The 27,295-nt window shown below is 32.6% G+C and overlaps 3 protein-coding genes across 6 annotated transcripts; 1 reads left to right on the top strand and 2 right to left on the bottom strand.

The window, feature by feature from the left end:
* Positions 1-365: 365 nt before the first annotated feature.
* LOC113514976 (histone deacetylase 3) lies at positions 366-7,979 on the bottom strand. The gene is made up of 7 exons (XM_026899080.3): positions 7,464-7,979; positions 6,910-7,098; positions 5,667-5,941; positions 5,165-5,352; positions 4,202-4,342; positions 3,460-3,569; positions 366-2,735 (listed from the first exon to the last, which is right to left on the bottom strand). Exons 1-7 carry the CDS (start codon positions 7,702-7,704, stop codon positions 2,575-2,577), a joined length of 1,305 nt encoding a protein of 434 aa, XP_026754881.2. The 5' UTR covers positions 7,705-7,979; the 3' UTR covers positions 366-2,574.
* Positions 7,980-9,509: 1,530 nt separating this feature from the next.
* Positions 9,510-13,037, bottom strand: LOC113514975 (X-ray repair cross-complementing protein 5-like). Of its 2 annotated transcripts, XM_026899079.3 has the most exons (4): positions 12,807-13,034; positions 12,423-12,730; positions 11,837-11,992; positions 9,510-11,373 (listed from the first exon to the last, which is right to left on the bottom strand). In XM_026899079.3, exons 2-4 carry the CDS (start codon positions 12,717-12,719, stop codon positions 9,703-9,705), a joined length of 2,124 nt encoding a protein of 707 aa, XP_026754880.2. In that variant the 5' UTR covers positions 12,720-12,730; positions 12,807-13,034; the 3' UTR covers positions 9,510-9,702. The 2 variants fall into 2 exon arrangements, with proteins under 2 accessions (XP_026754880.2, XP_031764297.2); XM_031908437.2 differs by lacking the exon at positions 12,423-12,730 and having other exon boundaries at positions 12,807-13,037.
* A 443-nt stretch (positions 13,038-13,480) lies between these two features.
* On the top strand, positions 13,481-26,459 carry LOC113510957 (phosphatidylethanolamine-binding protein homolog F40A3.3-like). 3 transcript variants are annotated; one of them, XM_052895794.1, is made up of 5 exons: positions 13,481-13,638; positions 16,287-16,383; positions 24,007-24,130; positions 24,574-24,787; positions 26,039-26,459. In XM_052895794.1, exons 2-5 carry the CDS (start codon positions 16,303-16,305, stop codon positions 26,175-26,177), a joined length of 558 nt encoding a protein of 185 aa, XP_052751754.1. In that variant the 5' UTR covers positions 13,481-13,638; positions 16,287-16,302; the 3' UTR covers positions 26,178-26,459. The 3 variants fall into 3 exon arrangements, with proteins under 3 accessions (XP_052751754.1, XP_052751753.1, XP_052751752.1); XM_052895793.1 differs by having other exon boundaries at positions 13,492-13,638; positions 16,262-16,383; XM_052895792.1 differs by lacking the exon at positions 13,481-13,638 and having other exon boundaries at positions 16,133-16,383.
* Positions 26,460-27,295: the final 836 nt, after the last annotated feature.

Raw genomic sequence — 27,295 nt, 5'->3', positions numbered from 1 at the left:
CACTGTTCATGGCCTCTATAAATGGTAATTACGAAATTATTACAAATCGTCAAATAAAAAAACCTGATCTCTACATCCTTCATATTATAGTTCTCTGTTCTTAAAAACGGGTTCACACAGTATAATAATTAATCAAAATCAAAGATGATTTCATATGTTACTATATATAAAAGTAAAGTATATACAAATAACTGTGGGAACTGTACTCTAACGGCGAATGCGCATATTTGACATTGTAGTCGTATGCGCATCCGAAAACGATTAGACATTCAAAATAGTGTCATCTCACAGACCGTATGCTTATTTCCTTCGTTATAGGATAAGTAATATTCTATGATTACTTAAAACTAGAGTAATACTCAACATTATAAATAGAAAAAATATTTTATTTACAACTTAAATGTAACAAGAATGATCAAGTATATATTTTTCAATCATAATTCATATAGGTACATATAAATACATATACGTTTTTAGATTTTTCAATGTCTAAGATTTATTATTTACAACATTAGAGCCAAAATATGACGGTATTATTCTTTACAAACAATTGTAACTAGTATAGCAAACCGGGTCAGCCGTTTTTACATGAAACTCATACAAACAAATATTCTAAATTTTATGCTGTACCACTATTTTCAATATTCTTTATCATATTTTTGCTATAAAATAAATTTAATTGGAATCGATTCTAACATTTTTTGCGTGTTTTTTGTTAACATCGTATTGCCGTGGCATACGCATGGAAAATGTTTAATCTTTACTAATAATCTAAATATGAAAGTGAGTTGGCTGCACTAGCCACGACTCATACGCACAATGGCCCAAATGAGAGTCTAAGTGCGGAAAATGGAGTCCCTTTTACATTCACATTCACAATATGAAAGTGAGTTTGTTTGTTACCTTATAGCGCCTAACACCTTGACCGGGGGGGAAAGGGATTGTTAGTAATGGAGACTGAGAATGCCATTGCTAGCAATATACCCAACCAGGTCGACCTCCTCGCGGTTCTCCCTGGAAACTATAATGGTTAATTCCTAATGAATTCATCATGATGGGCTAACTGGCCTGTTTTCATTCTCACCGATCACCCTTCACTGGTGCTCCGCCAGCGTATCCCGTTAGCGCAGGCGGGGTTACCATACCATTTTCACCCATCAAAAAAAAACACCTTGACCAGGGGGAAAGAGATTGTCAGTAATGAGATCTTATAGCTCCATTGCTAGCAATATACCCTCTCAGGTTGATATCCACGCGGTTCCCCCTAAAAACCATCATGGTTAATTCTTGTTGAATTCATCATGGTGGGCCAACTGAACACATAGTAAAAATCTTACAGTCTAAAATCCATCAGCGACCAAGCGTAAGTAGTACCATTACATTATTATTCCAAAAAAAAACATTCATAATTAAGTATCCAAAAAAAAACTAAAATCCTAAACTCATAAATTATTGCTACTTACATTAAAATACATATCACAATTGTATAATTCAATTGAAAAAAATTCAAACATTATTCAATACAGTACCGTGGATGTTACAGCATGTACAAAATACTGTATAATCAGACTATACTAGGTATATGTCATAGACAACTTTAGCATCTTTTTAATGAACTCAGTTATTAAAAAAAAAAAAAAGAGAATAATCTAGTCGTGTCAGCACTGACTCGAATATTTCTGCTGGATTATGTAGCGTGTAAGGACCAAACCAATAATCCAACGATTACATGATAATCCATAATCTGGAACGCATCGCTCTATCTCTACGTATCCATTGAACGCCTTGTTATTTATTTAAATATACTAATACTCCATACAAAAGATGTATGGGAAATGAAGAAACACCTGCTTATATGCTGAAGTAGCTTATCATGGTCGACCAACAAGCATAAGTCCTTAATGGTTATTTGATTAGAATTTGTTTCGGCTAACATTGTTGTTTCGCAGTTTAAGTGCCGAACGGTTAACACTAGACTCCGAGCAGCAATCTAATAATTTGCTTGAAGATGCCTTGTTTAAAGATGAAACGCATGTCGCAAAACGTACGTGAACGCAATGGCACTCGGAGATTTATGGCTTATTAGCCATATTTAAAATGGCTTATAGCCATATTTCATATTTGAAAAGTTGTGTTTTGTGTGTTGTCTTTTGGTAGTATAGTAGTGGTGGTCAATCTTCGAGTGCTAGCAGTCACACACATACTAATAGTAGCGGAATTAAACAAAATAATTCTAATTATGACCAGTCTAATATTACCAGTGATATGAACTTCAGAAAAAGAATACCTATTAATAATAACTCAAATAATACATATTTTACCTATATCAGTAAAATATGTAAAAGTCCTTGAATTACAAAAATCTCTGCCTTTAGTAATTCAAACCACCTTCTGGAACAGTCTAGATTGGCTGGACTCACGCACTATAATCCAATCTCGAGTAAGCGCACAAAATATCAGTCACATAACATCAATATAAACAACAATGTCTAGTCAAATCAGAAACTTCTTCTTATATTTCTTGAAAGCTTTCTCTTGTCAAATGGCCAGAGGGTCAGTCAGGCCATTTGTATGCTATGGCTCCTTCATCTCCGTTACTAGATCCTTATCATTGTCCTTCTCATCATCATAGAACTCGTTCTTGGGCTCCACCATCATGTCAGCCTCTTCTTTACTGATCCGAACATCTGGATCGGGCTCTTCTTTTATTTTGAACTCTTCTGGGAAGAAATCGCCTGGAATAAAAGAAATTATCACTTGTGAATTATTAACTTAAATCACCTAAATAAAAAAAAATACTTGTACATTTACAATGGTCATTCAAGTTGGTCATTTATAGAAATGGTATATTTTGAAGATTTTTTTATTTTATTATTATATGAGCCGTTAACTATCCACTGCTGAACATAGGCCTTCCCCCATAAGGAAAGGGTTTTACTTTAGTTGCCACGCTTGGCAGGCGAGTTAGCAATTGCAATTAAGCTTTGATGTTTTAAGAGGAACACTGCTACCCATCCCTCAACCACTAACTTCTCTTCGCTCCTTACGACACCCACGCGTAAAGAAGTCATGGCTTATTCTATGCCAAGACCACATGGTATAAAAAAAAGCCACACATTTGGAAGATTACCTTAAATAAAAAGGAGGATGTTTATACATCATCTATGTTCCTGTAATATGCAATTACGATGCCAATTTAAAATAAATTTTGATAGTTCTTTTTATAATCAATACGGTTTACTACTGTATCGCTTACACATTAAGTTTATGACCATTGAAACAGTTTTTTTTTTTTGCGAAGCACAATCATGCTTTTTGCAAATCAAAACAATACACACTCCATTCCATATTCTAAATTCAAATATTTAAATCTAATGTGCCAACAAAACATGTAGACATTCACCAGTGTTTAATTTTAAACATCTTTAAATAATTTTAAATTATAATTGGTGACAGTACCTGGCACATGGGTCATCTGGACAGCAGGGGAATGCTGGCACATCTTGAGATTGTCATACACGTGCTTCGTTATCGCCTCTAAATACTGTTTGCTGTTCGCGTTGTTTGTGCTGTCAAGTACATAGATTTTTTTTTTTATTATTAAACACATAATTAGCTTGCAGTCGAGAGCTGCAGCCAGTAAACGAGGTAGGACACTACATTATTCTAAATATTTATAGTAATGAAGTTGAAATAGTTAATATTTTTCTTTGAGTATATTCATATGTGTCATATCATAAAATTATTTTTTAAATGCACATAACTTGTGACAAATTTGCTGTATTCATAAAGGAAAGTATAGTGTCACTTCTACTTAAGTGAGGGGGAGAGGGTTTATTACTAATGTGTATTATTGATGACCCCATTGCTAGCAATATACCCTACAAGGTGGACCTCCATGTGATTTGCCCTGGAAACTATCGTGGTTAATTCGTACTGAATATATCACAATCGGCTGACTGACCTGCGTTCATTCTCAAATATTTGCCCGCACTAATACCTCGCCAGTATATAAATTTACCAAGTTACCATACTATTTTTAAGCATTAAAAAAAACTTAGTGCATCTTTATCCCTATGCTATAATTATCTCATAAGTATGAAATATTTTAATAAATCATGGCATTTTTTTTATATGTCAATAAAATACACATTATGAAATGCTTAGACACACAAGTAAATCGTTTTGTAACTCAACATACCTGCTAATTTCTGGATGTAATTGGAAGTCAGGTGCAAAGAACTCCAAATACTCAGTGTAGGGCAACTCATTTGATATGTTCTCGTCGACAAGTAACGACGTCTCGTACGTCCAACACCGCGCCACGTTTCGTAAGGTATAGCTGTAAACAATTAAATAAAAATAAATTAATACCAGAGGGACACTATACGAAAATCGTCTGCATGCATCATTATGTCATTACAATGCGTGAGAATTAACATAGACTTCACAATTGTGATATACTTAATTTACGCTATACTTGTTATGTTAAGTACCTACAAACATATATTAAAGCTAATGTATGTTTGTAGGTATTTAAACTAAATTGCCGTGTGGTCTCGCCATAGGACAGCACAACAGCATCCCTCTTTAAACATCACCAAAGCCTAACTGCGGTTGCCAAACGTACCTATGTATATTCAGCAATTGGCAGTTAACGGCTGATATGGTATAGTATGGTATAGTACCTAAAAACCGAACCAAAAGTTAAAAGCAATTATTGTGAACTGATTGTAGGAATGAAAACGGCAGTTCGTCTTGAAAAGTTATACTGACAATTTATAAAAAAATGAGTAATTAAAAGAATACTATATTTGAAATACAAATTATAAAGGAGTTTGTAACAGCAATCTTTCAATCTTATTACCTAATAAGCTAATAGTCTGCTTCTTTTAAAGCTAAATTAATCAACGCTTGAAAGCGTTGATTGAAAGCAACAGATGCCACAGTGAGAGTGTGTATTTGTATATCCATCACATATTTCTCGTTCCCAACTTATGTGACGATGATCTGATGCGCTAGACGTATGTTTTACACGCATATGCACATTGTCTAAGGAGATACAGAGAGATAACACATTCTTCAGTAGTATCCATCAGTCACGGCTGATGGACATGCCCTTTAGTATGTTAAAAGCTCAAAATAGTTACGAATAAGTACTTACCCTCCTCCACCTACAACTAATGTAGGCACGTTCAAGTTCTTCACGAACTTCACGCACTCTCCGTGACCACGTGTAGACAGCGAGAAGCAGCCGAGCCGATCGCCCGCCAGTGAGTCCGCCCCACACTGGAGCACTATAGCGGTGGGCCGGTAGAACTCCATTACATTTGATATCACCGGTTTGAACACCTGGAATAAGGTGGGAAGACATTTATAGTAACAAGTTTAACAGCCCCATTGCTAGCAATATAATATTAAGTCGATCTCCACACAATATCCCCAAGAAACCGTTATGGTTAATTCTTTTTGAATTCGTCACAATGGGCCACCTAACCCACTTTCATCCTCACCCATCATCTCCCACTGGTGACAGCCAGAATAAACAGTTTCAGAATAGCAGTAATAATGACACAACTGCTTCATGGTAGAAACACGAATGGGACAGAGGTACCCAAGCAATCGACTTTTGTACAATTAATCATTGCTATAAATATAATAAATACCTGAACATAACTCTGATCATCTATGCCCTCTTTCAGGGGCACATTCACTGAGTAATATCTCCCACTTTCGGCGCCAATCTCATACATATCTCCCGTACCAGGAAAGAAATAGTTTCCATACTTATGAAAACTAACAGTCATAACTCTGTCAGTTAGATAGAATGCTTCTTGTACACCATCACCATGGTGAACGTCAATATCAATGTACAACACTCGAGGGTGATATTTCAATAACTCCAAAATTGCTATCACTATGTCATTTACATAGCAAAAACCTGTAAGTGTAATATTTTTTAAAGGGAGGGAAAGGGATTGTTAGTAATGGAGACTAAGAATCCCATTGCTAGCAATATACCCAACCAGGTTGACCTCCTCGCGGTTCCCCCTGGAAACTATCATGATTAATTCCAAATGAATTCATCATGATAGGCTAACTGACCTGTCTTCATCCTCATTGATCACCATTCACTGGTGCCTCGCCAGCGTATCCCATTAGCGCAGGCGGGGTTACCATTCCATTTTCATCCAATAAAAAAAAAAATTTAAAATAAATGTGTGAGAAGAGGAGGAGTATATTTATACTCACAATATTTATAAATGTGAAATATAATTTATATTACTTTATTGCAATATATATATAAAGCAGAATTTGTAGCACTAAGGCTATTTTTACTGTGAAGTAGCAATTTCTACCATACCCTTTTAGTATAAAAAAGTGAGATAACCTTGCAATCCCTGACACAGGCTTAAACTAACTTAACTTAAATTTTTAATAATGACAATGGAATACTTTAGTAATGTACATAAATGATGATTATCAAATAAGCTTATATCTTTTCAATTAACTGGATTGAGTTACAAGTTTATTATTCAAGGATGCTTGCTAGCGCAAAACTGACTGGCTTGAGAGTGTAAGTCCAACTGGCTGTGTCATGACTGCTTGTGATTAAGGGTCCAGGATTGTCTCAAAACCATTTGTGCATTCTCAACTAAAATACACATAAGTCAATCTGGTTAATCTTACAGTTAAAATATCACTGTGAGATCACTGCTAGAAATTCAGACTTCTACCATTGTTTACTGAAAGCAAAATTTTGTCATGTAATTTTAAAATTGTAGAATACATTAAAAATGCTTCCCCATCCTGAACTTAGAGTCTAATTAAGGTATTTTTTTTTACATTTTGCCACTCTGTACATTCACCCAGATCCCATGCTTCCTCAATTTTAAAAACTTTACTTACCAGAGGGTTCAAATTTCTTAGCATGATGCAAACCTCCTGACCAATTTATAGCAATGTCACAAGCATTATTATTCAATTTCATTGCACCCTCTAATGATGCTCCTGTATACATAGAACAAAAGTCGAAAAGACCTTCAAAGACAGGGCAATCATCACCAACATTGTAGTGAAGCAAGTCCTTTGAATAAGCTGAAATAGATTAATATAATGAATATTGCATTGACTGACAACAGTCAACAAATACTCCTAATAATACCTCTATCTAGGTAGCCATTTAGGTTGTATAGTTATGGCATATTTCTTTTATTTTTAATAATTTCTTTTAACAATTTTATAGTTTTTCACTGGTATTTGTTATTTTTGACTTAGATATAGCCACACTTTTGTGTAACATTGTTAAGATTAGATTAAGATTCTTATCAAACTCAGCCCTCTGCAAACTTTTTAACAATAAATTGTTAAAAATTGCCCCAAAAAATTGTTGTTTAAACAAAATTGTTTTGGTTCGAGTTACTAAGTTAAATAAAAGCAAATAACATTTAAAAAAAACTCACTTTGAATATTCTGTGGAGTGACATTTTGAAGAAATTCTATATAATCCTCACTGTGAAACCGGCACATATCATGGGCACTAGCTCTGTATGGCTTGTAGATTTGCATCTTTTTGTGAAGCCCATAGTTTAAGACCAAGCTATGAGTAACAGACAACCTATGCGGTTTCATAGGATGTCCTGGCCCATAGTGAAAATTACCGACATCGGCGTTATAAAAATACGCTACTCTGTGTTGAGTCATAATGGTTAACAAACACGTATTCCTTTAGAATATAAATAATACCAAGAACTAAAGCAATAACAATCAAACGTTTGGTCAGTTGAATATCGCCTAACATAGTGCCATGAGATCCATCATGCCTAATATAAAAGTACGTGAACTGCTCATAGGGTATACACCATTACAAGGATTAAACACATAACATACATAATAATTAAAATATTTATGTCGTAAAACGCTGTAAGTTTGCTTCTAATGGAAATAAATGATTTGATTACAACAAATGACAAAAGAAATTGACAATCAATGACACACTGACTTTTTTGATATCTGTTTCACGGCTCTGAAGGCATAGCTTTTTCATCCTATACTTTAAAGTTCGAAATGTCAAATTATTGAACGAAAATTGTTTGCAGTGCTACCAGATTAGACGATTCTATCTCGAATCTCAGACACGTAATATTATTTTGGAACGAATGAATTTATTACAAGAATGAATTTATTCTTACCTAACTTAACCTCTTTAAAATTCCTTATAAATTAATACAAAGGAACATTTATTTATTTAAATATAAATTGCTTACTTATAGTTTCACTAAACGTGTAGTGTTATACGTATCTCTAGATACATTTCACGAGCGCTTGGAATCTTTTTAACGACATTTAACAAACTTACCTAATTTATATGGTCGCCGTATGAATGTGGTCCCGGTATAGAATGAACCACCGTGAAAATCATCGTGATTTATTCTTGTCGAATTCTTCACAATGAACCGACAAGCCTGCCTGCATTCTTACCTATTATCTATCACTGGTATACCGATACTATATACTATATTATATAGGCGGAGTTACCATTCTATTGTCATACATAAGAATAAATTATCATGCCTTTTCGTCCATCATGAAATAATCGTTAGTAGCGGTACGCATGGAAATCAGCTGTTATACAACTAGCAATGGTGACATTAGTCTCCATTATTAACCACACTACATCCCCCCTTTTAGTTTATTATTAAAAATATCAATATCTGGCTGTAAAGCAATCAGATCATTGAGCGAAGAAATAATACAAGTGGAGCAAATTGAGCAGTGCGTATAATTGCGATCCAGCGGCATAATGCAACTTATCAGTCCGTCCATCTGTTTGTCACGGTGTTATGTCTCAACAACTGCTAGTGATATCCCATTTAAATTTTAAATAGTTTTAGTAATATTGGCTATTAGATGTTACAGAAGAACATTTTTATTTTCATTGCTAGGAGAACATTTTTATTTACAAATTATTATTTTCTGCTCATTTCCTTCTAAAACGGTTTAGTAATCTAAATTAATATTGCTTTAGAGATAGGGATAATTTTTTGTTTTTAAAATTTAAACTGATAAAATACTTAACCGATTTCAAAAATTCTTTCATCTATATTATGATTTATATTAACAATTTTTTTTTTGGAAAAGTGCGAAAGTAAAATATTAATATAAAAACCCAAAATCATCACCATCATATCAGCCGTTAACTGTTATCTGCTGAAAATAACCTTCCCCAATAAGTGGAGTTTAGCCAGTAGTTGGCAACTGAAATTTGGCTTTAGTAATGTTTTAAGAGGGAAGTTGTAGCTTATCCCTTAACCATTAAGTTCGTAAACTAAATCGCTTGTCACAACAACCACGGAAAAGGAAGGGCTGGCCCATTCTGTGGCGAGACCACATGGCTAATCAGCTTCTATAAATTATATGTATATGAGAAATATAATAGAATAATTTCTGCATATGTATGCTGCTACATTATTCTATGCTGCGACTAAACAGTAACAAAAAAAAACTAAAATATTTCCGAATTTTTATTATTTTTTAACAATAAGTAAAAAAAATATTATCCATGAAAGCTTGCACACTAGCATTAAAACCATGGTGCATAAAAATGGAAATGTGTGATAACATTATTTAATATTATAAAAAATATTATTTATTGAATAACAAATTTAAATTTAATTGTATTCCAAAACAGTATCTTATAATCTACATCTCATCAAACATATCACATACATCTGATTTTACAGCCACCTCAGTCATATCAGGTACTGTATCATTTTCATATAACTGACTGTCTTCATGACTATCTGGGGTTTCATATGTGCTTAAAACATTCTCTTCTTTAAGTATAAATCCTAGTTTGTTTTCAGTAATAACATTTATTATATCTTCATTCTTACATTCAGTAAGTGAGCTTCTATACTGAATATACCATTTATTATAATAAGTTGGATCAGTTTCCACACACTTGTTTCTAAAATATTTCAATGTATTTAATGCTTTTGAAAAGTTCCCATCAAAATTACTATAGAATAGACGTTCAATAGCTTTTGTCATCTGTGGGGAAAGGTTGAAAATTGTTTGATTTTTATCTAACAGAGTCTCAAAATCTCTGATTGGATTTTCTGTTCCAATATTGTTTACTTCAATTGCCTTCGCTGTAGCAAGTTGAACTTTTGGCATATCATTAGATTGATCATTCGAATCTACATCCATAGTTGTTTGGTTAATGTTGTTTTGTATCAATGGAGTTGAATTTACTTTTTTATCTCTTGTTTTATGTTCTACCTTTTTCAAAATAAACAAATCCTTCAAAACATTAAGGGGTTCTTGACTTCTCTTTTCTATCAGAGGAGGTACTTTAAATAACATCATGATATCATCCCTGGGCTTTGGCAGTGGTTTGTCAGGATTCATTGCACGAAATGATATGCAATCTAAGACATACTGTACAGATGGACTCACTGTTTCAGCAATGGGGAATGCTTCTCTGTCATCATATGTTTCATCATATGCATTTGTTAAATCCATTGCTTTTATAAGATTTTTAAAAGCATCAACTTGTTTACTTGTACATTCATATTTCTTAAGATTGGTAACTGGAAATGCCATATATTTTATATTTTCCTTGTAGCAAATTTCAATCATTGATAGGCAAATATAATCATTAGTATCTATTACAGGAAAAAGAACATACATTTTGGGTGCATTCCCATTGTTATACACACGTCTAGCAATGCCAACCAAATTCAATTCATGAAGACATTCTACAAGACATCTTACAGCATATTGGGCTTTATTATCACCTTTTCGTCCAAATATATATGATATACCATTACCATTTAAGTTTTCCCATTTGACATTGCCTTTATCAGTAAAACCATAAATGGACAAACATTTTTCACCAGACTCATATGAGGAGTTATTCATATCAGCATCAGGAATTATAGTTTGACCATAATGGTATCCTTTTATTATATCTTCTTCTTTAACATTGTTCTGATTTTCTGTTATGTATGTTTTCTGTTTCAAAATACCTTCTGTAGAACTAGCTGTGGTACTAATTGGATCTTTTACAGCTGTCCGCCATTTGTTTATAGGCGGTTCATCTTTAGACCTAACAAATGATGAGATAGGTATTTTGATATTTGGACCTATACTTAAATCAACATTCCATGACATTGCACTAACAGATTTCTTTTTGTGAAACAATAAATATCGCATAGTATTTTCAAATGTTGCTGTTGCACCATCAGTATTTTCAACAAAATTACGAGCTATTTCAAAGTTTTCCTCTTCATATTTTTCAGATTTTCCATAGATATCAGGACCTATTACATCAACTTCAAATCCCTCCTTTTTAAAACCATCAAGTACCTGGAAAATATTGTTTTAGGTAAATAAAAATATTTTAAGTTAATAGATACAATACATACTTATATGTAATATAATATTATAATGAAATTCAATAAATGGAATATTTTTTAAATATTCCATTTACAGAATTTCATATCAATGAAATATTTAAAAAAAAATATTTCATTTTCATGACATACATCTACTGCATTAAGTAAAGTTAGCTTTGTCATATGTAAAAGTTTCTGATAAGGCTTTCCAGATAACAACTTTACATGGCTTCTGTACCATGACAAAAGGCACAATTATTTCTAAAAAATGTAAACATAAATTCAAAAATTTTGTAATTTAGATCCAAACTTAGGATCTCTGGATGCAATGAAGTGTTTTCTAACTATTACTGCTTAAAATAATGAGATAATTTCTGTAAATGTTGTTAAAAATATATTTATAAGTCTTATGGTATAAAAAAATATACACTTACTTGGTTAATTTCATCAGCTTCAACATAAGTTGGTGCTTTGAAGTTAGTCATTAATATGATCTTTTTATCTACAATTCTAACATTACTCACTCCATTCTTAAAGTGGTCAGCAGCAACCAATAAAGCATCTATCCAATCACCTTTCTTTTTGGAGGGCTGTAAAAGTAAAATATTTAGATACTCTATGAAAAGTGCATTAATCTATTATATAATTTATTATAATTATAAATTATATATATAACCATAAAATAAAATTTTTTATCAATTGGTCTAAAATAGCTGAACAGATTTTAGTGGATGATAATGAAATTGTAACCCTACCTATACTATTGGTATACATGGGCAGGGTCCCAGTATGTGATGACAGACAAGGATGAAGTCAGGTCAGTCAGTCATTATGACAAATTAACCATGACAGTTTCTAGGAGGAAATACATAAAGATTAACGCAGGATATATTGCTAACAATGGGAACTAATCTCTCCATTATGAACAATATATTCTCTCAACTGAATGGACTTGAATGGAATTTGTTATACAGACAGACCATGTTAGATTAACTGTTACAGGGATTAAAAACCACTTACTTCGTCTGGCAAATCACGAATTAGTTTCCAACTAGGGGGCTGTAACTCGGCTAGCATTTCAATGTATTTGAAAGTACCATCAGACATCTCTGCCATATTGTTTTTGGTCTTTTTTGAACCCAACAGTACAATTCCGACAAGATTTTTTCCTTGACTCATAATTTTTCTTTCCAAAACTCGAGCCGCACATGCCTTCGCTTCATCAAAGAAACTTTTACCCGGCGTTTCTTCTGACATAGCGACATTTTTTCCAACGTCTAAAATAATTATAGAAGCTTGATCTATTTTAGGGCGCATTTTCTTTTCTCCTAGTAAATAAATAGTTACTTAATAAAAAAAAACGAAACACAAGAAAATTAACAATAAGATTAATTCAGTATTTACCTTTTCTCAGATTTAAGAAAGTATCCAATATTATTATTAAATATTTATAAAACAAAGGTAAACAAATATCTAACAACTATTAACCATTACACAGAACAAAAAATTGCAAATTATTATGAAATATTGCAATGCAAATGTAAATTCAATTGAGTATTGTTGACTTTTTTTAGTACGTTTGTTCCGTTGTGGAGTATTGTTGACGTGATTGACACAGACAAAATGACGTCCACAGAGCACTTATGATGTGAATGAATATCATCGTCTCTCGTCCCAATATAATTCTTAGTCCGAATGTCAGGGGGGAAGGGTTAGATAGATAGATAGATACTCTTTATTGTTTCCTCCAAAAGATAGGGATTGTTAGTAATGAGGTTAGTCCCCATTGCTACCAATATACCTTATCAGGTCGACCTCCACGCGGTTCCCCCTGGAAACTGTCGTAACTAATTTATCGTTGAATTCGTCACGATGGGCTAACTGACATGCCTTTTCAGCCTCACCTATCACCTCTCACTAGTATCCCGCCAGTGTATACCGATAGCGAAGGCGGAGTGACCGTGCCATTTACATCCATTAAAAAAAAAGTCCCAATGTCAAATTTGACTAGAATACCTACTAGACTAGTAGACAGTAGGTACCTGCTGTTTTTTCATACTGACTGATTGACAGTTCGATAAGTGTACTGACGATTGTTACACTTTGGTCGCTTCATTTATTTTCTTATGGTAATTCGTCGTTGCCGGTTCATTTTTTAGGTTCCTATTTCTTTCAATTGTAAAAGTTGTTGTATTTCTTGGCTTTTTACACAAACCGTGACTTCCAGTTGGTTAAGGTAAGAAATTATACATAGATTTAAATAATGTTATCGTTTGTTTAACCTTAGATTACCGTAATTATTTGGTGACACCTTTAAAACGTTTTGTTTCTGTAAGTTTCTTTATTACGTAATGTTTATTTTGAGTTTTACAAGTAGCCTACTTGAAGTAGGTGTTATCATTATCATTAAACACAACCAACACCTACTGTAGAAAATATATTTATAAGGCACCTCATGACCTTTATCTTGCTATAAAAGAGATTTAGTAACAAACATTGGTAGGTACAAATAAAATCTTTTTCAAATAATCTTAATTTTACAAGTTTCTAAGTTTCAATATTAACACGTACAAACTTAGGATGGTGATAGGTAAGACAGTTTTTATCCCAATAAGAAAATAAAAAAAAAAATACCCAACTACCTAAAAAAAGAACAATTCAAAAATTAAAAAAAACCTAATTTTTTATATTGCTCAATGCACACACAAATATCAAAATGATATCACTACAATCAGGTAATACCATGTGTTTTACGTTTATTTAGATATCTAACGCCAAACAAAATAACGATATCTATTTACTTTTTTTTTTATACTAACATTAATGCGCGGGCGAATCGAGTGCCTCCGACGCGATGCAAAACATAACCTATATATGCGATCACGCGTAAATCTTTGCGTCTAAACGTCCATTATGTACTAGTAGATTTCAAATCCAATAAGAAGACTACCAATATAATCGAGAAAACCATATCGCAGACAATAATAATAAATTAATATACCATTGCTCATATTACACAGCGCCTTCTAGTTCCAAACTAAGCACAGCTTGTTTATATGGTATTATACAGCTGATATAAAACACCCAGGCCAATACTAACAGACTCATATACACATATATACAAATAATTGTTTTTTTTTTTAGTACGTTTGTTCCGTTGTGGAACAGGCTAAGGTCGGAGACCATGCTGCCTAGTCTTCAATATGATAATTTGTCTGGAATACAAATAATTGTATTTCCTACATCTATGTATATTTTTATTAATTCATGATCGATATAATAAAAAAAAGTAAATAAAAAAAAAAACATCCTCGGTAATCTGTATACAGTAGATTTTTTTTTTCATTTATTGCGACTTTGGCGAAAACTATCAGCTAAAAAGTAACAATTATAAGGTAACAGAACATACAGTAGATACTTTTTATTAGATTAGTAAGTAACCACAAAACAAGTAACAGAAATACTCATTAAAAAAAATTTAGTCTGCATTTATTATGTCCTAGGAATTAAACCAAAATTATTAAAAAAAAAAAAATAGACTAAATCACAAAATCTGATACGTATCCACAGTCGTGCATCATATGGTTACTTAAATGATTTTATGAGAGTTTTTATCGCCAACAATGACATAATGATCATTAGCGAACAATAATTTAATTTATACCGACACAAATAATAGTAAATAATAGTACAATGCATTACTGTAAATAATAGATTTAGCAAGAAGACGTGACAAAGTAATAGATAAACTAAGTATTATACTTATTTTTTTAAAGTCATTACGTTTTTAATATTATTATTGTTTATATATATATATATATATTATAAGTATATATATATATATATATATATATATATATATATATATATATATATATATATATATATATATATATATATATATATATATATATATATATATATATATATATATATGTTTTATAAAACAACAAAGCAGTTATTGACATTTTACGACCACGTCGTTTATCGAGTGTCGATTCTCGCAAATGCAGTGTATAAAAATGATAATAAGGTAGAGTGACGACTTCAAATACATTGTAGGGAGTCGGTGGATGCAGGCGACTCATGAACGTTTTTTATGACAGTGTATAAGGGAAGCCTGTTCATAAGAGAATAATTAACGCCTGAATTGATGATGGTGGCCGCAATGTTTATACTATCACACACAGCCATAATCATATTTATATCTAACGACATTAATTAAAATCCATCAATCCGAATGTACCTAATATACTTGATATATTTAATAAACAATAACATACCTTTTTTTTTTCAAAATTATTCATTTATAAATTAAGATTGTTCCACAAAAAAAAAATCGACTTCAAATGTGGCAAAAAATTTAACTGAACCGATTTTTATAACATTTCTATGGGATTAATTCTAAAAATATATACTTCCAGACATTCTTTAAGATAATTTTTTTTTATCAGTTTATAAATGACAGAGTTATGAGGTAACAAGCACGAAAGATAGTACAAACGAATTTAGAACCTAATTTCTGTTTGAAGTCGGTCGAAAATGGAACAGACAGTGTGTAATATAAAAAAAAAAGTATTCAGGCTATTTTGTTTTTATTTTTTGCATACCTATATATACACGAAGAAACATTGCCCTCTTTTCTTTAACAACCGGATAATATTTGCATCAGACCAGTATCAACAATTCACGCTTACAATGTAGCCCGTTTAACGTGCCGGTATGCTGGCCTCCAACTATATAACAGGTTGTAACTATTTACACAATCTCAGTACCACGTCGACCGCCATCGCTTTGTGATTGTCCCACAATGATTGGAACTGGTACTATACTGAGATGTGCGATTGTTTTGTTGATAGCCGACAACACTATGGTCAATTTTAGGGTGCTAGCGAGAGCCATGTCCACGGTGGCGAAGGCGTTCGAAGCAAACCAAGTGGTGCCCGATGTAGTGTCCAAGGCGCCCTCCGCTTTAGTAACGGTAAGACTGAAATATCTTATATTTTTTGTTTCTTATTCCTTTGTCCAGCTAATAATATAAAAATATTAGATATCGTAAATTTTTTTCTTTATATATTTTAGTTTATATTTCATTTTACTCCACTAATATTATAAAATTCTGATTTCTTTTTATATTTATAATATAAATAAATAAGTTATCATACTGTCCTTCCAATACTATAAAAAAAAACTTAATTATCTTATTTTTTAATGTTGTAAATACATAAAAGTTTGTAAAGAGCGAAACATCCATTTGGATCTTGAATTTGAGTCACGCCAAAGTTCAGCGACCACGGTAGACATTTATCCATTGCCTACAAGACAGAAAAAATTTCCTCTAGTTTTCAATTCTTAAAATATATCTTACTCAGGATCAAAAGGTCGGTTCCCTCGAAGATTTCTGTCTAAAATTATTTGGGGTCATTTCTATAATACTAGATGTGTCCCGCAGCTTCGTTCTTAGTTGTATTGTGCAATTGAATAACTTGTAATCTTAAGAAATGAGCTATCAAATACAAGAATATTTTTTTTTCAAATTCGACTAATAGTTGTAGAGATTAGCGCGTACAAACCAACGCTTTCTTTTAATTATATTAATATCATAATCATCATACCAGCCGTCTACTATTCACTGCTGAATATAGACCTCCTCAAAAGAGGGGTTTTGCCAATGGTTACCACGCTTAGCAAGCGGATTGGTAACGGCAGGTTTTGGTGATGTTTTAAGAGAACGCTGCTGTCCATCCCTCAACCATTAAGTTGCCTTAGTCGCCTCTTACGACACCCACGGGAAAGGAAGGGTTGGTCTATTTTATGCCAGGATCACACGGCAATTAGAAATGCGTTAGATATTAGATTGTTTCAGAAGTATCTAGTAACTAATTCTTGACGTCAGTGTAAAATTGCTGTCATACTTATCATGTCATTCCTAACTACTGTTCAGAGCTACATCATTACAATGCATCAAGTCATGGCATCTTGATGTTAATTTATATAATTTAGATTATCCAAGTTTACAATTGACGGCATGAACTTCTATTATCATCGTTGTGTGGACATGTTAAATGTCCATTGCTGAAAATATACCTCCCTCGTAAAGGAGGCTTTGCCAGTAGCTGCCACGATTGCCAGGCGGGTTGGCAACCGCAATTAGGCGTTGGTGATGTTTTAAGAGGGACGCTGCTGGCCATCCCCTATACAATTGAGCTCCCTTAGTCGCCTCTTTGTAAGAAGGAAAGGAAATGGTGGCCCATTCTATGGCGGGACCACATGGCTAATCAGCTTCTATAAATTATATGTATATGAGAAATATAATAGAATAATTTCTACATATATACACCATATCATATTAATGAAGTCACCTTTCTGAACCAGGCGGCTTAGTATAGGATTTTAAACAGATTTATCCTTCTGTCGGACTGGTATATAATTTGTTTCAACCTAATTTTAACTATTACCAAATTTTGCATTCCGAAAAAAACCATCTTCAGTTGCGGCAAATTCAGCTATTTCGATTTTAAAACTAAATTACTGAACCGATTTTGATAAAATTTTTATAGGACCAATCTGTAAATATAGCCTTTTAGATAAAAATAAAATTTTGCAAATCAGTTTATAATTGACTGTGTTATAAGGTAACAAACATAAAAAAAAAACCGAAATGAGCACTTTGTACTTTTTAAATCTGTTGGTGAAATAAAAACCGTTCTTTAAAGTATTCGTACGAATCAGAGGAGAATAATAATTCAAAATATAATGTTTTATTTTTAGTAAAAAATCCTAAATAACTTCGCAGTCAAATAGGTTAATATTTTGTTATTTTAATACCAGAGGGAGACTGTACAAAAGTCGATTGCTTGGGTACCTCTGTCCCATTCGTTTTTCTATCGTGAAGCAGTTGTGTTTGCATGGCTGTGTTTCGGTTTGAAGGGTGGGATATGGCGTAAATTTACAGGGCACAGAAGAATAAAATCTGAGTCCTCAGAAATGGCAACGCATGGGGGTATCATGGACGAAACAGTATACTCTGTTATGTCCATGGTACTGCTCATATCTATAGGCGACGGTTACCACTTTCCATCAGGTGGACCGTCAGCTTGTTTGTCATGCTAAGTTGTATAAAAAAAAACCTTCTAATATGAAGTTGATTCGTTGATTTTCGTTCCGGTTGTGATTCTTACTAATGAAGTTATTCAAACGTAATCATATGTTATTAGGGGCCATTTTTTTTCGTTATAATTTTAAATAAGACATCGTAATGATACCGTAATTTTTATATAATAACCCTTAAAAGCCTGATTTTTTAAATCAAATTAAAAATATATAAGTGTACCCTTTATTGTGTTTACTAATGGGGAAAAAATAGTAAAAAAAAAATCAAAACGATAATTTTATATATTTATTTAAAAAAAAAAAAACATTTGGTAACATGTAAACAGCCAAGTATTAAAGTAAAATCGATTGTAGGCGCCCAATGCGATTTATAACGCCGGTATCAAATTTGAAACTTCAAGTATTTAAGGGTGTATTTGAAATTGAAAATTGTAAGTATTTGAAATACTCCTTATATTTCAATAACAATAATAGTTAATTATTTTAAACAAAATATTAACTTATTTTAAATATACAATCGGGACTTAACGCGATTAAAATAAAACCTTTGCATTTAAATAGTATGTACCTATATACCTGCTTCTTTATTGCCGATGTTTCGACGTAGATTACACCACGTCGTGATCACGACACGACAAAAAAAATTTAATTAGTTTATTAAGAATTAGTTCAAAATTAACTAAAATATTAACTTATCCTATCTAAATACTAGATATGGTATGATTTTGGAATCGTGTGATTTTCTCTATGGAATATGTATTGAAATATAATAATAAATAAGAATAGATGTAACGCAAGGCGCCATCTATTTTCAAACAATGTAAATATGTATTGAAATATATTGGTTTAAATAAGAATAGATGTAACGCCATCTATTTTCAAACAATGTAGAACTTGCCCCATAGGGTAATAGACAAACTAAATATGATAAATTCTTTTTATAAATACCACTGATAAAAAAAAAAAAAAAAACTTTTACAATCAGAGACAATAAATAGCGAGGTATGGACATACCAGAAGAAACATGATAAAAAATACTCACAAGGGCCCACCTTTAGTGAACGCCTGTAATAATTTTGCCATATCGTTCTTATATTTCTTAGATTCTTCATATTATTTTTTCTTAGTTCAGACATCGTTTAGTTATCATTTTATTATATTACTAGCTGTTGCCAGCGACTTCGGCCGCGTTTCCATCGTTTATCGTAAAATAAGTAGCCTATGTCCTTCCTCACGGTTCAGTAGTTTTGATGTAACAGATTAATTAATCGTAGCGTGATGAAAAGTATACTATAACCTGCCCAGGAGTATGAAGAATAATTGTACCAAGTTTCATTAAAATTCGTCTAGTAGTTTTTGTTTCTATAACGAACATACAGACAGACAGACAAAAATTTTACTGATTGCATTTTTAGCATCAGTATCGATCACTAATCACCCCCTGATAGTTATTTTGGAAATATATTTCATGTACAGAATTGACCTCACTACAGATTTATTATAAGTATAGATTAAGATATGGGTTCTTTTGCTCGGTGTCTGTTGTCACCGTTCCCTGGGGGAATTCGGAAAATTCCTTTTTAATGCATAATATATATTTAGATTATGAAAAATATAGCGTTACTAGACTCCTTTATTCATACAAACGTCAAAAATAAATCTATTTCAGCCATTGAAATGTTTTGTCATTTTCTTATGCGGTAATTTTTCAATTTAAAAGATTGTGAATGAATACTCTAATAGTTAAAATGGGCTCGTGGAATGTTTTAGTTTTTATGAATAAGTTAGGCTGTTACAGTTAGTCCGTTTCTCCTTGTAAATATGTATTATTATATATGATAGAATGAACTACGTGGGACGCAACTAATGTATTGTGTATAAGATTAGTTGACGACCACGCAGTTGATCTGTCTTGTTACGACATTATAATATCATGGGCAAAACAGTATACTCTGTTATGTCCATAGTACTGCTCATGTCTATAGGCGACAGTTATCACTTTCCATCAGGTGGGCCGTCAGCTTGTTTGCCATTCTAAGTTGTATAAAAAAAATTATATGATTTAAACTATTAATTATATACTATACTATATAATATCTATATTTATATTATGTCTATATTATATAGTAAAATATTAAAAGAGGAGGGATTTAAATTTTTTATCAGCGTGTAACATAGGCTCTGTATTTTTTTCGAAAATTTTTACTATCCGTTTCAAGCCGCGCCGAATCCTTAGTTAATATTGTAAGTGAGGAAGATTTTAATTTTTATTTTGTATGTTTGTTTATAATAAATGAATAAATTCAAAAACTATCAAATTTTTTGAATACTTTTGAATAATTCGTTGACCTATAGAAAGATACATCATCAGCTAGTAACATAAGTTATTTTTAAAAGAATTAGAGATCACAATGAAAAATACATGAATGAACTAAAGTATTAAAAAATTTGCCCATTAAGTCTAGTCTAAAATATTAATTTATCTTCATATTTATCCATGCGAAGCCGGGCCGGATCCTTAATTAAGAGGAACACTTGATTTTTTATATGTCTATAATGGATAAATTCAAAAACAACTAAACCGATTTGAAAATTCTTTCGCCATATATAAAGTTACATTATCAGACTACATTTTTCTATCTATCAGTGCGAAACCGGGGCAAATCGCTAGTGTTAAATGATCTGATATCAAGTTATCAGATATGTTGATATCACGCTGTTCAATATTGTTACAATCTTGCTTTCGAGAAATTATCAACGGTGTGGAAAACTCACGGGCTAATTCCCATAACATCTTCAGTTACATACGACAGCCGCTTGTGTTTCATAAACAATGGAAACTTGCATGTATTTTAATACATGTCGAACTGCATGCACTTTGAGTGTCTCTCTTTTGAACTACGTATTACTAATAATATATCCTTACTAATAGTATAGATGTCAAACTGTGTTTGTTTGTTACCTCGTAGCGTCTTAACGGCTTGACAAATAATTATAAAATTTGGTACTCATGTACTATATACGATGGAGAAAAATATAGACTATATTTATTTAAATATCTAAAAACTATAAAAAACGGTAAATAATATTTTTTGATTTTTTTCTGTCTGTCTGTATGTCACGCAAAAACTTCTGTACGAAATTGGATTCGGTTTTCACTGTTGTATTCCTGAAAGTTTAGTTCAAAATCTGGTATATGTTTTATCTTGATTAGCTATCTAATAATGATTTATATTTTATTACTTTTCTTAGTTCTGAAATTCACGCATTCGAAATAACGGGTAAAAAGCTAAGTTTTAAATATCAAGTCCTGTGTCACCATTCTCCAGTCGTGGTTAAAAAATATATATATATATATATATAGCATCTCCAATTTTGTTTATACAGATTGTGGTGCATTTATTCAAATTTAAGTTTATATTAGTGTAACACTCTCAAGCGACCACTTTTTTTTTCGATTATAAATTTATGTAAATGAGAGTTGAATGTATTTTATTTTTAATCTGTTGCCACGTTATTTATTACAATGTTGGTAATTTTCCATTCGAATTTAAAATTAGAATTGCTAATTGTGTGTTTAGTTTGAGAATTGCAACATTCTTATAGCGTTAGGTTAATATAAGTTGCTTTTATCGTTTAAATGGCCACTACAAAAAGTACTATTCCGTTAGTTTATTATTATTACTTGCATTTTTAAATGATACATGATGATTACATGACTAATTCGGAACAGATTTTGATATTTCTTTTTTACAATCGATAAATAATCATCATCATCATATCAGCTTTTAATTGTCCACTGCTGAACATAAGCCTCCCCCTTGGGGGGTTTTGCCAGCATTTGCCATGCTTGGCAGGTGGATTGGCAACCGCAGTTAGGCTTTGGAAATGCTTTAAGAGGGACGCTACTACCCATCCCTCGTCCTCCCTTAATCGCCTTTTATAACGTTAACAGGAAAGAAGTGGTTGCCTATTCTATGACGGGACCACCCGGCGATAATCGATAAATGTCTTATATTAATTTTACAACAATTTATACCCTTGCCAATTAGATATAGATGAGTTGGAACGAGACACCGGACGTCCTTATCTCAGTCTATCTCATGAACTCGCTAGTGATAACGATTCCATGGATGGATTCCTTTGTCTATTGTCTAGAAGGGTTGTCATGTCCTTGACCTACACACGGTTTCATTTAGAATTCATTACCTAGTAACTTTGTCACGATTTGTCCAACATGAGAGACTTATTTGAATACACTAGAAATCAACAGATATTATGGAGGCGACCTTTAATTTCACAATTAATAAATAGCCGTGTGGTCCCAACATAGAATGGGTCACCCCTTCTTTTCGTGAGTGTCGTAAGAGACGATTGAGGGAACTTAATAGTTGAGGAATGGGCAGCAGCGTCCCTCTTAAAATATCATCAAATCTAACTGCAGTTTCCAACCTTCCTGCCATTCGTGGCAACACCTGGCAAACACCTCCCAAATCAACGCCTGATATGGAAAAAGTTTCTGCCACATCTTTACAAATTTTCACATTTTATATTTGTAAGGATTACAGTAGGATAAAACATACCATAATAAAGCATTAAATAAAACACTATACATGTGTTTAAATCATATAAATGATTTAAATCAGCATATTCATTAGAGTTAGGTAATACATAGTAATATGTATATATTTTTATACAATATATTGGCTTAATAAATGAATATATTAAATATCATTAATCTATTTTTTTTATACAACTTAGAATGGCAAACAGGCTGACGGCCCACCTGATGGAAAGTGGTAACCGTTGCCTATAGACATGAGCAGTACCGTGGACATAACAGAGTATACTGTTTCGGCCATGTTACCCCCAATGCGTTGCCATTCCTGAGGACTTAGGTGTTATTCCTCTGTACCCAGTAACTTCACGCCATATCCCACCCTTCAAACCGAAACACAGCCATGCAAACACAGCTGCTTCACGGTTGAAACACGAATGAGACAGAAGTACCGAAGCAATCGACTTTTGTACAAAGTCTCCCATATCTATGTATAATATTGAAATGTAGCACCCGATACAAATTAATATAAATACCCGACTGGTGTGGGCGATATCGTAGTGGTTGACGACATCTTTCCCGCCATTGATGTTTAGAGAAACCCGATATATAGATATCTGTATCGATATTACTCGGTAGATTAAAAAAAATGTAATGACTTTTCAAAAGTGCTTCAATGTAAGTTTATTTGAATAAATGATTTCTATTCTATTCTATTCTATTCTATTCTTCCCTAATATTCACATGAATCAATATAAATACGTCTGTAACTTTAACTTACCCACAACAATTTTATAATATCTTTCACTGCATAATTACATTTCTGTTTTTTCCAAAGGTCGACTAGGAGAGAATGCTATATATAGTATCAAGTCAGCCTTTTGTACCATTATTTTTTTTTAAATAAATAAATGTATTCTGTGATGGTTCCAGGTGAAATACCCCAGCGGCGTGGAGGTGAACGAAGGCAATGAACTGACCCCCACCCAGGTGAAGGATGTGCCGACCGTGTCCTGGGACGCCACTCCCAACCAGCTCTACACACTCGTCATGACCGGTTATTGTTAATCTTTTCATTACTTGTCTTGGCTTTTTTAGTAGTTTGCTTACCGCTTGCGCGCTTGACTCAAATTGGCAATTTTTACAACTTATTTTACAATTATATTTTGTTCCGCGAAAAAGTACCGACTTCAATCGTGACATAACTGGATATTTAGATCAAACAAACTGCTGATCCGATTTTAATGAAATTTCTATGGAATCAATCTGAAAGTATATCCTTCGGAAAAAAGTTTCTAAATCACATTACTTTACCAGAGGTAGACTTTCTAGCTGTTTTTCTACCGCGCTGTGTTTCTAGCTAGGTGTTTCTACCGCGGAAAAGTTGTGTTTGCATGGCTGTTTCGATGAAATATATTGCTAGCAATGGGACTGGTAGTTCGCATTACTAACAATCCTTCCCCCCCAGGCTTATTAAGGATTATCTTGTTTTCACTTCAGACCCGGACGCGCCGTCCCGCAAGGACCCCAAGTTCCGCGAATGGCACCATTGGCTGGTCGGCAACATCCCCGGAAACAATGTGGCGGCCGGCGAGACCCTCTCAGCGTACGTCGGCTCCGGCCCCCCGCCGGACACCGGCCTGCACCGATACGTCTACCTCGTCTACAAACAGCCCTCCAAGCTGAACTTCGACGAACCCCGTTTGCCCAACACGTGAGTAAATTTTTTAATATTGGTTGGTATATCAACAAATATTTTTTATTTTTATTTATTTATTTTTTTTTATTTTATTAATTCATAAACAAAAATTTGTATTTGAATGTCACAGTAGATACAATTATTTCATACAGTACATAAAATATAAATTAAATTAAGCATAAAAAAATATTACAGTCACTTAGTCATCTCTTAACATAAACAATATAGGTATATATTCAAATTTACTATAATTAGAATTCGTCAATTGAGTACAGACACTTTTCTAGCAGTAATGACTTCAATTTTATCCTAAAGATATTTAAATCATTCAGTGACTTTAATTCCTTTGACAGCTTATTAATAAACACCACCGATTGGTTTCGTGGACAATGTTGTATCTCCTAATACTGGCAACATTTTATACGCGTCTATAGGCTACAGTGACCATTTACTAATCGACGGACTGTATGCTTGTTTGCCACGTTCGTAATTAAAAAAAAAATAGGAAACAACAGAAGATAATTCTGAGTTTATTCCAAATACACGATGACATCAAAAAGTATTCGGATTTAATATTAATTCTACTAGTACTACTTTATATATCGCTCATGTCAGACGACGGTCACATATCTTCCATCAGGTGGGCCGTCAGCTTGATTGTCATTCTAAGTTGCATATAAAAAATATATAACGTCAGGTGGCCGATCGTAAAACTAAAAACCAAATCTTTTTGTAATATGGATAAAATCATATTACGCCGACCACAAATGATTGGGATAAGGGTAGGAAGATGATGATGATGATGATATATAAATACGAAAGGTTGTTGAGATGATAATATTTGTTAATATTTTCACGAAAATTCTACTTAATGGATGTGAATGTTTATTTGTTTTGTGCCAAATACAAATATAAATAGATTTTTATATATTTCTTTGGAAGATGCTTAGTTATTAAAAAAGTTAATGCAATTTTTTCAGTACGCAGTAAACTTATGTATAATAAAAGTTGCGTTCATAACAAAAAAGAAATGTGAATAGATAAAGTGACTATCACAAATTTCATATTAAGAAATGAAAAAAGCTACAATTATTCATAGTATTTTTGAAGACTACAGACTAGTCCCTACTAGAAGCACTCGTTCACATGTATGACGGATGAACAAGCCATCGTTGTGTTCAACCATATTATAAAACGACAATAATATAAATTGCTGTACAAATTTGTTATAAATTTTTATCCTAACCAGATCGGGTTTCATTTCAGATCGGGTGAAAATCGCGGCAAGTTCTCGATTGCGAAATTTGCTCAAAAATACAACCTTGGAGATCCCATAGCCGGCAACTTCTACCAGGCAAAATACGACGATTATGTGCCCATTTTGTATAAACAATTGGGTGCTTAATTTTTTAATTGTTCTTTTTTTTTATGTACATCACACACTGTGTTTTAATATACCTTTGCATAATGTTAAGAAGCAATTTTCGAACGCATTTAATAGATTCAACAGAAGTAGTTACCAAATGCATTTAGTAGATTTAATACAGAGAAATACTAACAATAGATAAAACCATTACCCTGATATGGAAGGATTCATCTGGTATGATCTTCTGATGTTGTATATCATATTATTCCCTTAGATATATAAGCAAAGTTGTATTCTGTCAAATAAAATTATATAAATTGCTTTATTTATTTTATTTACCTCATTTATTGCGCATTAGCTCCTCCGGAAATGATAAGCATTTTGTTAGTTTCGCGTATCATCATACACTGGTACTCGGCCAGCATATACCGATAACACCATAGCCTTAGTATAACCACAGATAATATAATACTAGTAGTATAAAGTATCTATAATTTAAGAGTAGCACAGACAACGTTACGGTTTCGTTTTCTTCTCATTATGAGTAGTTTTAAAGGTAAGGGTGGGTAATAGATGCCAATATCCATATATTTTAGTTATAATATCTATATATTGAGCAAAGAACGGATATATATATATATATATATATATATATATATATATATATATATATATATATATAACCAGAGGGAGACTTTGTACAAAAGTCGATTGCTTGGGTACCTCTGTCCCATTTGAGTTTCAACAGTGAAGCAGCTGTGTTTGCATGCACTTTCCATCAGGTGAACCGTCAGCTTGTTTGGCATTCTAAGTTGTATAAAAAAGAAATATTAAATATTATTTATGTAATATATAACCACGTACGAAGAACCTTATCTAAATGAATATAAATATAGGACTGGTATTGGTTTTTTTTTTCGAATTGATAGCTGACCTTTTTTTCGCCCTCAATGTTAAAAAAAAAAACTAATATATAGATATTGAAGCCATACGTATATTATATACATTCCTATTTATAGGTGCCCATAGTAGATACAGGTAAAAAGTTAGACCACTTATTTATTTGGACTAGATGTCGCTGCTCATTCTCAATTATTATTCTTCTTATGCTAATTACTCCCTTATTCATAAAAACGTCAAACGTCTATTTTATCTAA

The sequence above is a fragment of the Galleria mellonella genome, unplaced genomic scaffold (assembly GCF_026898425.1).
Source record: "Galleria mellonella isolate WM207_F2 unplaced genomic scaffold, CSIRO_AGI_GalMel_v1 utg312, whole genome shotgun sequence".
In the NCBI taxonomy this organism is placed as follows: Eukaryota; Metazoa; Arthropoda; class Insecta; order Lepidoptera; family Pyralidae; genus Galleria; species Galleria mellonella.
The sequence above is the reverse complement of the archived record's forward strand: the minus strand, read 5'-3'. Positions and strand labels throughout refer to the sequence as shown.